Source organism: Argiope bruennichi, chromosome 3 (genome assembly GCF_947563725.1).
Source record: "Argiope bruennichi chromosome 3, qqArgBrue1.1, whole genome shotgun sequence".
In the NCBI taxonomy this organism is placed as follows: Eukaryota; Metazoa; Arthropoda; class Arachnida; order Araneae; family Araneidae; genus Argiope; species Argiope bruennichi.
The window spans coordinates 11900599-11914661 of NC_079153.1; the positions used below are offsets into that span (position 1 = coordinate 11900599).

Below are 14063 nucleotides of genomic sequence, written 5' to 3' on the forward strand. Positions count from 1 at the left end.
ATTGTAATAACTGGCCGGCAGATGATTTTTTGACTCCAAGATGTTGTAAAATGACGATTCTCAAAATCTTATAGTTGAATTTTTCAGCAATTGCAATTTTTATCTTTTTATAATTTACTCTTTGATATGTATACAAGTAAATGAAAACTCCAGAATAGAAACATTATTGCTTTATTTTCAACATTTAAAAACATTTATTTACAGATGTAAATTCTCCAAATAAATTAATCCATGGTATGAACTCCAACAGAAATAAATGAAGAAAAAACATAAGTTTGCATTTTGGAAACAAGTCAAATCAGAGATTTAAAAAAAAAGTGTACATCTAAAATAAATTCAGATACTTCTTTCTATGCAACATATAAAGATAGAATGAATTTATCTATAATCAATAAAACTGCAACTATTTTACATATTTTGCTCAATTTCTACAAAAAAGAAAGGCATTTTGTTTTCTGAGCATTTCCAATATTTCAGTAGATGAAACATAATGAATTTTCGCTAATAGATCAAAACAATTCAAAGTGCATTTAATAAATAATATATTTGCAGTAAGAACATATTTTTGTCAAAAATTATGTTAAATGTGACTTATTCATTCATTACCCATCTTTACAGAAACTTTTTTTTAATGAAAAATAAGCATTATGAAATTATGACATATATTTTTATTTTATAAATTAAAAGATACACGAAAAAATAACGATAGAAACAGAAGGAAGACCAAAATAACTGTGACACTCTTGAGAAAAAATTCAATTTCTTTAACTTTAAGAGATTTTGACGTTTTAATGGGAGATAAAGCACATACTAGCATAGATATTCACACATCATCATCAAAAAAAAAAAAAAAAAAAAAAAATCATTTTTCAAACTTTTAAAATAATCTTTATAATGTAAAATGCAATTCCTTTTTTTTTTTTCACAAGGAAAAACCGAATTAAGAAAGTTTAAATAAAAAAGAATTTAGATTATTATTTAAATATATAAACATGTTTGCTACCAAGATTAGATTTCACTTAACTTAAAAAAAAATATTAATAGATTTAACTGCAAGATTAATGCTATTTTTAAAGCATTAAAACAATAGATAGTTGCCATCTGTAACATGAAATCTGTTATTTTGTGACATATGTACCAAGATAAATATTATATTCAGGAATTTAAATTTTTAAAAATAGAACAGAAAAAAAATTATTTACATCATTAAAAATAAATTATTGTCAAAATAGGGTTGTAGAAATATGACTAGTTAACACTTTATTTTTGTTCTAATATAATAATATTTAAATCAGTTAACTATAATAGTATTTAACAAGAGATTTTTATAATAAATTTATCAAGAGAAACTTTTGTATGAATATATTTTTGAAATTCTTAGATATTAAAAATATATATAATAAAATTCCATTCAAATACATGAAAGTGAAAAATAAATTAAAAAGTATTTTGTTTTTCCATGCATAAATACAAAGATTGAAAAAAAATTACCATAGAACTATAACAGCAAATGAAAAGAAAACAGGCATATGAATATAAATATTCAATAAACTAAAATTGCAAAACAATTTGACACACAAAAGGTAAAAAAAGAGATAGAAAAGAGATGACACAAGCTTGGAAGAAATGGGGGGGGGAGGGGACTTTAGAAAAATCAAAAATATAATAGAATTATTACATCAAAGAAAATTGATCATTCTTAAGAACGATAAAATTTGATTTTGAAACAGCTGAAATCTACTTTTCCATGTGCCATTTCTAAAGGAAGAGAAAAATGGAAATTTTCGTTTTTCTCAGATTAAAAATGAAATAGCTTTATATCTACTGATTCACTAAGTTTCATAACAGAAAATTTTGATTAACTATATATATATAAAGAGAGAGAGAGACACTTCCATTTTATCTAAATTCACTTAGAAAAAGTATTATAACAAAACCTAAATAATGTTACTTATTCCATTCAATAACTTAACATACATTATTTAATATGAAATTTAAGGAATCTCTAGAATGGCAGTCTGTAAAATACATAATTTAATTCTCTTTACATAAGCAACATTATTATACTGCAATAATTTTTTTAGCTTTATTGCATAATTATTTAATGAACAAATCCAGAAATAAAAGCTACCAATTTCAATACATCAATAATATAGAAAGCATAGATCTAATATTTTTCTGGATATGAAATTTTACATAGCAGAACAAATAAAAATTATATACTAATGGTAAAAATCCATCGAATTTATTATTCAAAAGATGAAAGTTTACCAAACAATGTGAATTAGAAAAGACTACAGTAATACATTATGTATGATAACTGTACAATGATAACAAATATGATTGCATGAAAACATATGTTGAAGTAAATATCAACAATCGTACGGTGGCAATAAAAAACATGATTTTTATGTCCCCATGATAATCTGAAAAGATAACAAGATACAATTATTAGAAAATATGTTTTCAACAACATTGAAAATTAAATATATCAATTAAAATCATTAGAAGATTTTCAGAATTTTTAAAAGTTTAAAATGCACACAAGTATTTGACCAACAGAGCATAAATTGTACATATACACTTTATATACATACAATGTGTGCATGCATTTTACAAGCATCATAAAATTCCATATGATCCTATGAACATAACTTTAAAACTATCTATAGAAGTAACAAAATCTCAATTTACATAAATATAATAAATTGAATGTGGGTCCCTTATATGAAATGAAAATAATTTTTTTCATCTTAATTTTACAAAGGAAAACAAAACAAACAAACGAAAAATATTTCACATATTTTAATTTTATGTTAAAATATTGTTTGATTCTACTCAATGATCAAAGCAATTAAAGATGATATTAATGAAAGAAATATGGCGTTCGTGTAAAAAATAAATAAATAATGCTGATTAATTTGTTTTTAATGACATATCTCATATGAAATTTTTGCAAATACTCTTAGATTAATTGAAATATTCAACTCGTAGAGAAAACTTTTGGAACAAATTTGATCTTATCGCCAATTAATTTCATCTATCAAATTTTGCCTTCAAAAACTGTTTTAAATAAATGCTATCTACAGAATTTTCTTTAATTGCTGTAGTTTTTTTAAAAACATTTTTTTTTATGTATTGATTATAATTTCTTGGCAGTAAGGGATGATTAGAGGCCTCGATTGCTAAAGAACTAAAAAATGATTATTAAAAAAATTAACAAATGTGTTTTTAAATTGGACTAAAAAGCATAAAATTATTTCTTCTAGTCTCAAAATGCTAACTCACAAATTTTCAGGACAATCTGTAGGAGTTAGGAGAATTTTTTTTTTACACTTTTCAGTCCATTTTTGAAGTGTGGTGTAGTAATTTTTTAATTTAAATAATTACTTCCTGCTTTTTAATATTGTATGTATAAAAATTTGTAATCCGTTTTAAACTAACTTCCTAATGAGCTACACTCAATGACACTATTTTTAAGAAACAGACAAGAAAGTGAGTTAATATTGCATATTTTATAATACACCATAAATTCTCAGCTATGTTTAACCCTCTCAACTACTAACTTGGCAATGCAAGTTTTATTCTAATGGATCACTTTTGGAGTATTTTTTTTTTTTTTTCAAATGAGGAATTCAGAATGTAAAAAATAAGGGCATTCTTAGCAAGAACTCATTTTGCATTCTTTAGCAATCCTTTAAAAAGAAACTGGTTCAAACATGACTCATTAGTATAGAACATTCACTGCCAGAATAGAAATGAAAGGTTTAAAGTCTTTCTCATAGGGAAATTAGTTTAAAATTGATTACAAAACCTGTACTGAAAATATATGTAAACAGACAGGCAGATAAGAAAGTGGGTTACTAAACCTAAGTTATACATAAAAAAAAATTATTATACAAAAAACTCCAAAAAATCACATTATCTTAAATAATTAAAGCAGTGCCACAAGATATTATTTATTACTTGCAACCAAGAGCTAAACAAAATATAATAATAGCAAATCATTTATGAAATTAAGTACATCAAACTGTACTTTAAAATCTGAGTTGCAAGAGCAAATACCACATAAACATCTATAACATTAAAAAAAAATCCCCACAATCAACTATGAATAATAATTTTAAATATGCACTACATAATTTTATTTTTTATTAAGATATAAACAAATATGTAAATGCTAAAAAAAAAAAAAGTTAACATTCATTTTTAAAATTTGAAATGTCAATTACAAATGAAAGTTAGTATATACACAGAAACTGAGATACTATCATTTAATATACTTTTTTGAATTCTTCCCATTTGCTGAAGATTTAATAATGTCTTTTTTAAAAGATGCTTTCAAAGTAAAAAAAATCTTTAAAAACCATCCACATTTCAAGAAATATATACATTTACTATAACTTCATATATTCAGAAACAGCTTCAATGCTTCCAGAAACAGATGCAAACATTTATTAGCGATTAAAATCCAATCCTATAAATATTTAACATTGTCTGGCGTCATTAAATTGTTAAAATCAATTAACTTCGAAAACATATTTACTTTTTTAATACATTCCTTCATGTACATATGTCGAGGAGTCAAATCAAATGTCGAGTACTGGGCAGCAACCTAAAAACAATACAAATAGTATTTAAAATATTTCTGGAATTTTACTTAGAAAATAATAAGTAAAAAATAACTAAAAAAACAACCAAGCTACAAATTTTTTAGAAAAATACTATAACAAAGGCTTAGAAATTAAAAATAATAAACATACTCGATCAATAACATTTTTTAATGTTATGTTTTCAAAATCAGAACTGTGAATAATTTCCTGTATGCTGTTAAAGAGGTCTTCATCCTGTAAAGAAATATTTGGAACATTTAAAAATTTTATGAAATATGATGTTAAAAAATTCAAAATCCTAAGATAGCTATGTTTCTAAGATAGCTATGTTTCATTCTAAGATAGCTATGTTTTTCTGAAAGCTGGTATAAGTATTCTAAACATCTATGATAAGAATTTGGTTCAAGACAATTTCTATTTTTTAAAACTTTTATAAGCAACTATATTTCTTTAACCTTTTGCACTAAATAACAAGATGGATATTAATAATTATAAAAGTTTTAAAATTAATTTAAATGTTTAGGAAGCAGAAAAATATAGTTATGAATTTGTTTTAATTCCTAAAAAAAATTATCTGAAAATGTTTGCCATTATATGGCATTCATAATAATTATTATCTAATAAGAAAATGAAAACAATGCAACATTTATAATGGCAAGTCAGATTTGATATAAAGATGCAAAGAATAAAATTTAAAAATGCAGTTAAGATTTCTAGGTTTTACTTAAAATATATTTTTTTTAAATATATTTATTGATTTTGTGTGCTAGATTATTAGCAGATTTTTTAGACATTTATATTCTTTAGTTTGTTCCAAAAAGTAATAAAATGATTATCACATTTTTTTAAAAAACAGTGTAACATTGATTTGAAGATGGAACTGTAGAAGTTTTTGTTATACTTTTGGATATGATAAATATATATTGATTAAGAATTTTTAAACAATGTACTCCAAGTCCCCTATACTTTTTTTAATAGGTGGAGTTGGCATGGGTATAAATAAATAATAAAGTAAATAAAAGTATACTTAAATTATATATAACATCTTCAGGAGAAAATAAAAGACCAATATCAAAGATGATATAAGTAAATAATTTTAAATATAAACAGTTTAAGAGTATTCTTACAATATTTTCCTCTATTATAAGGTTAAAAAAAAGATATATAATCATTAAAATGGTTTTATTTGACAAAGAATAAAAATTATAATGAGTACCATATTACATATGTATTTGCAATTTGCCTTCTTTCTCTTTATACTGACTATTGTCCAGTATATAAATATTCATTTATTCTACTCATTTACTTAAAGCATGCATGTTTATGAAATTCTGTTTCAATATTTAACAAATATATTATGCATGACATATAAAAAATTTACAATTAAACAATATCACAGTATACAAAAATGAAGTTTTTAAGAATTAAATTAAAAGAAAATAATTTTAGCATGAATTTGTTTTTATTTTAATTATTAAATTTAAAAATAACATATTTCATTCAAATAATTTATACCGTGGGAGGATTGCTGTCAGCTGAAGGATTGAGTTCCTCAATATTGTCTTCACTATATTCACACTCAACTAAAAATAAAAGCAGAATATTAAATCAAAGGACTAACATATTACCAATAACAAATAGTCCAAAAGTTTTTTCATAAAAAAAAAAAAAAGTGAAGTAGTCATAAAAATTTTTTTATTCAAATTCAGGATCTGTTAATGATCAACAGCATAAATTTAGCAACCATAATACAATTAATGACATTATGATCAAGAACAGTAGCATGAGCACTGATTTTTTATTTAATAATATAAATTACAGAGAAAATTTATCAATAAATTTCAATACGAACTTGAGACTAAATTTTTATTGATTATTCTATAAACAGAAAAGTAACTAAAGAGTATGTGGCACTTAGCAAGTGTTTAATGCAGAATCCTCAGGAATTTAAACTCTTCATTACATTTAATTATAAAAATACCCACATTTTTTTTAGATGCCTAATCATTCTTTATAATATTATTAGCTAATTTTAAAGAATTCTACAATTCTGAAGCAGTAAAGAAATAATTATGTTCATTTCCATATTTGTTATTACTGCAAATTAAAAATAATTTACAATTAATTTAAAATTCCCTATTTTCTATTACTTTAAAATCATATTGTGCCAAAAGATGGTCCGAATATCTTAAGACTGGGCATGTTGCTACCAATCCATGAACCCTTTAGTTATAGCACAAACAATGATTGTAGCAATATGAATATATTTGAATATTGTTTCCATACAAATTCTAATTTATGCATCCAGTATTTATATTTCAGGTAGACAGGAAATTGCTACTGTAATATTTACTTTTAATTTTTTTTTTTTTTTTTTAGTAGCAAAATAGTGCTTCCTTCAAAATATGAAAATTATTTCAGAATATGCATGCTATTTAATCTGTAGTAAGAATAAAAAGGTATGCAGCACATTATATTGCACATTTATATTCTTGTTCTTTTATATTTTCTTAAAAATTTGTTTTTGTCTAGTTTTGAAAACCTTTATTTTATCCAAAAATGCTTCATTAAACATATTTTTACATTTCTCAAAACACAAGAATTTCCAAATAATTAATTAGTACTAGTCTCTGCAATAATTCATTTAAAAAAATATCCTCTCAGGATGAAGAACAGATAGTTGTAGCATACTTAAAATTTGTTTTCCTGGGTTTGCCTGGGTGCATTTATATTCTGATTTTATAACACTAATTTTTTTTTTCTTTCAAATATTATAGATGTTGAATTTTAAATCAAAAGTGATTTACCACAAAAGACTTAATTGATCACCAAAGGGAATTGCAGTGAAAAAAAAAGTCAGATTGGTTAACAATAATGAATATGCAAAAATAGAAAAGAAAAAAGCTTTCTTCAAAAACATTACTCTTGTTTACTTAAACATATTAGAAACAAATAATTAACAAAGGTTAAAAAAAAAATTTAAAAATTTCTAAGTTTCTAGGAATAATTTTATATATGAAACAGTATAATAAAATGAAATGCAATATAGTATAACTGAACATTAGTATATTTAAAATTTAGATGAATCTCATATATTTAAAGGTTTTACAGGTCCCTTTTATGATAGGCCTGAAAAGCTATTAAAATTAAGAGAAAAATTACTAAATCAAATTCACAATTTACCTGAAATATCAGGTTTCTCCTCTTCTGGTACAACAGTGGTACCTTGACTTGTATTTGCCACTGAAACAATGGGATTAATATTCATAGCAGATGGACTGAGCACGACAGGTACTGTCTGCATAATGTTTGGCAAGGGCTGGTTAACAGTAACTGCAGGGTTGCCTTTGAAAAATATGAGGCCAGGTGGCAATGATCCACCAATTACTGGGCTAACTTGCACCGGCTGAGTGAATGTAATTGGTTTGCTTTGTACTACAGGTGGATTAGGTGCAGGAATAGTTAGTGGAGTCTGTTGAGGTATGTTTTGCTGAACTGGCTGAACACCTGAATGCATAGCTTGGGTTGTAGGTAATTTAATAAGTTTGAAAGTCTTTTGTTGGCCATCTGGAGTCTGTTGCTGAATAAGGACTTCATGGGGTGCATTGGGAGTACTAGGGAAAGTAATTGCAGGTGCAGGTGCACGTGGAGGTACAGGTGCAGGTGCCGGAGTTTTAAGGATTGCTTTTTGTAATGTTGGTTGAGGAGACTGATTAAGTGCCTGTGGTAGAAATATTTTATTGTTTGTACCAGATAACATAACAGGCTGGGATGGTTTCAGGGGCTTCAATAGAGGTTTAGGTGCACTTAAAGGTAAGGTGGATATGGATGGAGAGAGTCCTTTTCTTGGAACAGAAGGTAGACAGGAAGATTTGAAAGATTTTTTAGCTTTCTGACGAATTTGTGAGGATGTGGATGGCTCATCTTCTTCTATTACACTTATTTCAGGTTGTTTTTCAGATGAACTCTCTGCTGCACTTGTAGATGGACTTGCAGTAGATACAGGCAAATCTACAAGGTGCTTCTGCATGAGTTGGCACTAAAATATGACAGATTGCTAAATTTCAATTCAAATTAAAAATTTAAGAAAAGTATTCAAATAGTCTTTGAAATAATTACTTTAAAAAAAGCAAATCACTTCCAAAAAAAATTTTTAATAATATTTTTTATAAGGAATTCTAATTTTTTCTTTCTATTGCTTTTATTTGCATTTACTACAATTGGCAAGAACAGCAAGATTCATTCTCCAATGTTTGTTCTAATAAAAAAATTATATTAATGACTACTGCAGCAGCAATAATTATCAATAAGCAATACAGAATGTACAAATGAAAATTTATTTTTATTAAGTTACTTAAGATAACTTACTATCTCTTTTGGAATATCTTTCCTGAAGAACGTCTGAGGTAAATGCCTTATTGGAATTTCTATGACAAAAGTAAATGAATACAAACTATATTACAAAAAAATAATGTAAGGTATGAAATATGAAAAGAATCAATATAGATAATAAATATTTCAATAATGAATAATAATAGTTTTAAAATAGGACAGTTCTATTTTCAATTATTTTCTGAAGTAATCTTAAATAATTATCTTTAAATAGTAAACATCAAACAAGATTCAAATATTAAATTCTTTGCTAAAAAAAAAGAAGAAAAAGAAGAAAAAAGGCAAATATAAGTAACAGGCATTATATTTGATCTTTTATTACAATAAACTATCGACTAAATAAAAGAAATTAGAATAATAATAGAATTATTGAATCATGGCAAAGATTATTCTTAAGATTGCAGATGTGTAAATGTTCTTACAGTGTAACTTAACTTTATACTTTAATAATATATACATTAATCATACATGAATCATTTTGCATCATTTTTTTTTACTAAAAAAAGTTTTTAAAAAAATCAACACACTTACGTTTGGATTTGCATGGATGCATAAGAAAATACATGATAAGTTCATTTAAGTCCTGTGGCTCTATCTCAGTTTTAAAAGGACAAAGGCCAAGTAGAAATGCTATTCTCTTTGATATATCATAGCCCAAGCTGAAAATTAAAGAATAATAAATTATAATCCCAACAATATCAAAGATTTAGTTTTTGGATTTTTATTTATAAAACTGTTTAGTTTAGCAAGATTAACAATGAATTTTTACCACTCTGAAATTACACAAATGATGTGTGGACTTAATAATTTAAAAAAGTGATCAGATAACATGGATAATATTTTATCAATATCACCCACATTTCCATGTTACACATATAAGAGAATGTTTAGCCCAGATAAACTGAACATGCATCAGGTACATATAAACAGCAGATTTTTGATGGAATCTAGTCTTGAACCTCTGACCTTCTCTATACCAACCAAAATTCTGCCAGTAGGCATAATATATGCTTTCAACCCCTTTGAAATACACAATGCATTAGTGCTAAATTCTCCTCAAAGCTGAATGCTTGGCAGAATTCTTGAATCATGGCAGTGAGACTATTAATGCATGAGCATGTAGGCCTTTTGAAACAAAATGCTTTTTATTTGATGGCATTATTAATCAATGCTTATTTCATTAGTATTTCTTTCATCTAAGTAAGATTGAGGTTGGACAAATATCTGTGAATTTTTGCAAATGTTTTTGCTAATGCAAAGAGAAACATGCTCATTTTGAAGTGGCTGCTATAATTCATACTTTCATTTGGGATAGAGTTTTATTCTACTAAAGATTTTATTCCGCCCAGTTATATTCGTTCAGTCACAGCCAAAAAATCTCCATTTTTTAAAAAAGATTTTTTTAATGAAAATAATCAAGCATTAAATTATTTATGCTAAAATAGATGATTAAAAACTTAAAAAGATGCATTGTTTTCTCAAAGCAAGATAAAAGACAAGACATCGCATATGAAGGTAAACTGTGTAATGTCAATTCTCTACATTGATCTGAGTTTTAAGATTTTTCATATGGCTTTAAAACCTTAATTATTACAGTTTCCTGAATTATTTTTAAAAATTAAACATAAACATCTATTTTTAACATTTGTATTTATGTAAATATACATTTCTTGTATTTTTATATTTTGCATCACTAATCTGGTGTTATTTTAGCCATTATCATTTATCAGGATAAACTAAATTTACAGGAAAATACATTATATATTTTATTTTTTAATATAAAATATCGGGTATTTTAATTAAATCATGATTGAAAATATATTTAATAATACATATTTAAAAAGTTTTTTTCTCCCATCTCTACACAGATTACTTTTTAGTAATCATTAAGTACATTCTTATGATTTATAAAGCACTTTAAACTTAGCAGGATAAAATGATCATGCATGTAGACAGTTAGCACCTATGGGAGAATTTCTTTCTTGTACATCCGCCCTCAATGGCATTCAAGATGTTATCATAGTTAAAGTTAAAAAAGACGCCTGTCTTCAGACCATCATCCTTTTTTTCCTTTTCAGAACATTAAGCAAAAAGAGTTTTAATGAATTCAACTAGCAGTATAATTTTATTTAAATAATTGATTTTATAATTCAAAATGTTCAAAACTGTATAACAGAAATAAAAATAACACTATATACATATATGTGTGTACAAGCATTGAAGCGTGTGTAACATTCTTTGATTTAAAGAGAAACAGGTTTTGAAATCTTTAATATTATCTTTTATTCTTTATAATGCAGTGGAAATAAATCAAATTTTTTTCATTACCTAAGATTATTTTTACCTTAATCTAGCCTGTATTACCTTCATTCTAAAATTTTTTCTTAATTCCTGATCCAATTCCCACTTTTTATTTAATAAATTCTACATGTGCACTATAAAACTCCTGGTCTCAGCATTTTCTCATTCTCCTTAATGAAGTGAAGGGATAAAGTCCTTAATGTTTGCAACATTCTTTTAAAGATAACTAAAATACCCTTGCTTAAATTGACACATGCCAAAGAAATCCCTATCAAAATCTCATAGCAAAATGGTCAAAGACAAAAATGTCTCTCACTTTAGCACTTGTATAACAACGCAATTGGACATCAGTTTTATCATCAATTCTTGTACATAAAGTACCTCCCAGGAGGAAATAAATTGAAGTTCTAAAATTTCAAAAACTTCTATTCAGCCATACAACTGCTAAAATATGTTTGCATATATATATATATGTAACTACTGTACAGAAAAACCTATTTATTAAAATTGACCAACCTGTTAAGGAATTCCATTCTATCTTTATAAGATTGTGTATCTTCAGAAAAATTAAAACCAGCAAAATCAAGTATATTCTTCCTAACTTTAGCTTTCTATAAAAGGGGAAAAATACAATTTTTCAATATATATTTTATAGTAGTCAGTTGCCAAAAGCATTTACTTATATGAAAACTCTTTACTTCACACTTCTGTCTATAAAATTAATAAACAAATCTGTCATTTATGTCTATTAACTGGAAAACTAAATAAATCCAATGGAAACAGATATGAAGCCCAATATTAATAAATAAACTTAAGAATATAGCTAAAGACTAAAAAATTGTAATAATCAATATAAAAACATTTAGATTTTTTTAATAAAGAGTAAATATTAAAAAGGAGTGATAATGAAAATAAGGAAAGAAATAATTTTTAGTGTTAAAATAGAAATTTTTAGTGTTAAAATAGAAATTTTTAAAAGGATAACATTTTTAATAATGCCTTGAAGTTTCCCTTTTCAAAAGTAACAGTTCAATTAAGTGTCAAATTCTAACAATCAAATTTTATACAATAAAAATGATAAACTTATTTTCAAAATATAATTTATTCAATGATCGTAACAGGCAATTAAAATACTTACATTAGCTTCAGTCATATATATTAAGTGATGCAGAACATCAAGGTCACTATAATTGGCAGTGACAACCAGGAATTTAACTATAAGAAAGGAAAAAAAAAAATCATATCAATTGTTACTCTTTAATGCATACTTAAATAACATGTTGTTATCTACAGACATGAAAAGTTTCAACATCTATTTTGACATGCTAAAATTTACTATATACAGTTCATTATGAAGATAAATTCAAGTGACATGAATCCTCATCTTTATTAGTATGATTCACTGTTTGAAAAAAGTTCTTAGGAAATAAAATTATCTTTAAAAATAGAAACAGAACAGTACAAAATCTCCACAGCCTACTACATCTATGGGATACTTTCAAGCTTAAAAAAAAAAAAAAATGCTGTCAAATAATTATAAGTATTAAAACAATTTTAAGATCAAAAATATAACAAATATTTAAATTTTTAATCCAATTAAACATTACAATAAGTAGCACAGATTAAAAGAAAAAATATAATTGGACTTTAGCAACACACTTTCTTTTTCTTACCAGTTAAGAAATGGGTAATCAATTAATATATTTATGAATTTCTGGTTTAGCATTAGTAAGAGTATAAACTGCTCTTCATAATTCAACCAATTACTATATATAGAGCAAAAAAAAGTTTATAAATTACAATAATTCAATTTTTAAAAAGTAAGTTCTGCTTTTTTTGTAATATTCAATAAAAGTGTTATCTCAAAATATGTAAATAGGAGTTTCTTCACAATTTCATGTATCAAAATAAAGCTACCAACGTAAATAAGAACAAAACATTTACAATTAAATGTCATCTTTGCTGCAAAACCTCGCCACAGGAATAATAATTTTTTCAGTCTTGCATATTATACAATAGAAAATTATACAAACTATTTTTTCTCTTTTTTGCAATAAAGACATATGATTCTCTTACAAACATTATTAAAGCCATATGATTATAAATTCAGAAATTTTAAATCTTCAATAATATAAGTCAAATACATATATAAAAATACCATTTGCAAGTTCTCCAAGACGAGTCAATGTTTCTTTTTTTGGAGCAGAAATTACTACACCAGCTTTTTTCAACGCTCTTCTTTTATATACAGTCTGCAATACTATAATAGATAACAATGAAAAAATATAAGATAACATTATATTTAAAAAAGAAAAGGTGACATCATAAGATATTATTTTTAAGCATTAATAAGTAATACTTCAATATCTATGTTTATTTCAGGGGAAAAAAAAAAAGTCAAATAACTGAATTCTTTAGAAAAATGCACTCATTTGTCAAATCTAATATGAAAAATGAGATTTTTGAATGAATAATAAAAATTCAAATTTATATTTTTACAAAAGAGCACATACATGCATTAAGCAATTCTGCATCGCTCTGTTTTGCAGTCAAGGCAGCTTTTTTCTCCAAGCTTTCATCAGACTAAAAATATATATGAAAAAATCATGATTTAATTATGGCAATGCATAAAACAAGGTTTGATACATAGACAGAAGAACTCAAAATAGTAGCTAAATACAACATTTTTATTTTTTATAGAGGCAGCAGAGAAAACCTCATTATTTCCAAATAAACCTTTTTTTTTTAATTCTTTTT

The 14063-nt window shown here is 25.2% G+C and overlaps 1 protein-coding gene across 1 annotated transcript in view; it reads right to left on the reverse strand.

Annotated features, from left to right (window-relative positions):
- Positions 1 to 273: 273 nt before the first annotated feature.
- LOC129963154 (uncharacterized) overlaps positions 274 to 14063 on the reverse strand; it is a 56294-nt gene continuing 42504 nt past the window's right edge. The window contains exons 26-36 of the mRNA XM_056077267.1: positions 13820 to 13889; positions 13465 to 13566; positions 12445 to 12521; positions 11823 to 11917; positions 9537 to 9664; positions 8982 to 9040; positions 7797 to 8652; positions 6129 to 6196; positions 4764 to 4847; positions 4547 to 4615; positions 274 to 2426 (exon numbers count right to left, since the gene is read on the reverse strand). Of these exons, the coding sequence (XP_055933242.1) occupies positions 2409 to 2426; positions 4547 to 4615; positions 4764 to 4847; positions 6129 to 6196; positions 7797 to 8652; positions 8982 to 9040; positions 9537 to 9664; positions 11823 to 11917; positions 12445 to 12521; positions 13465 to 13566; positions 13820 to 13889 (1626 nt within the window). The 3' untranslated portion in view covers positions 274 to 2408. The remainder of the gene's footprint in view (positions 2427 to 4546; positions 4616 to 4763; positions 4848 to 6128; positions 6197 to 7796; positions 8653 to 8981; positions 9041 to 9536; positions 9665 to 11822; positions 11918 to 12444; positions 12522 to 13464; positions 13567 to 13819; positions 13890 to 14063) is intronic.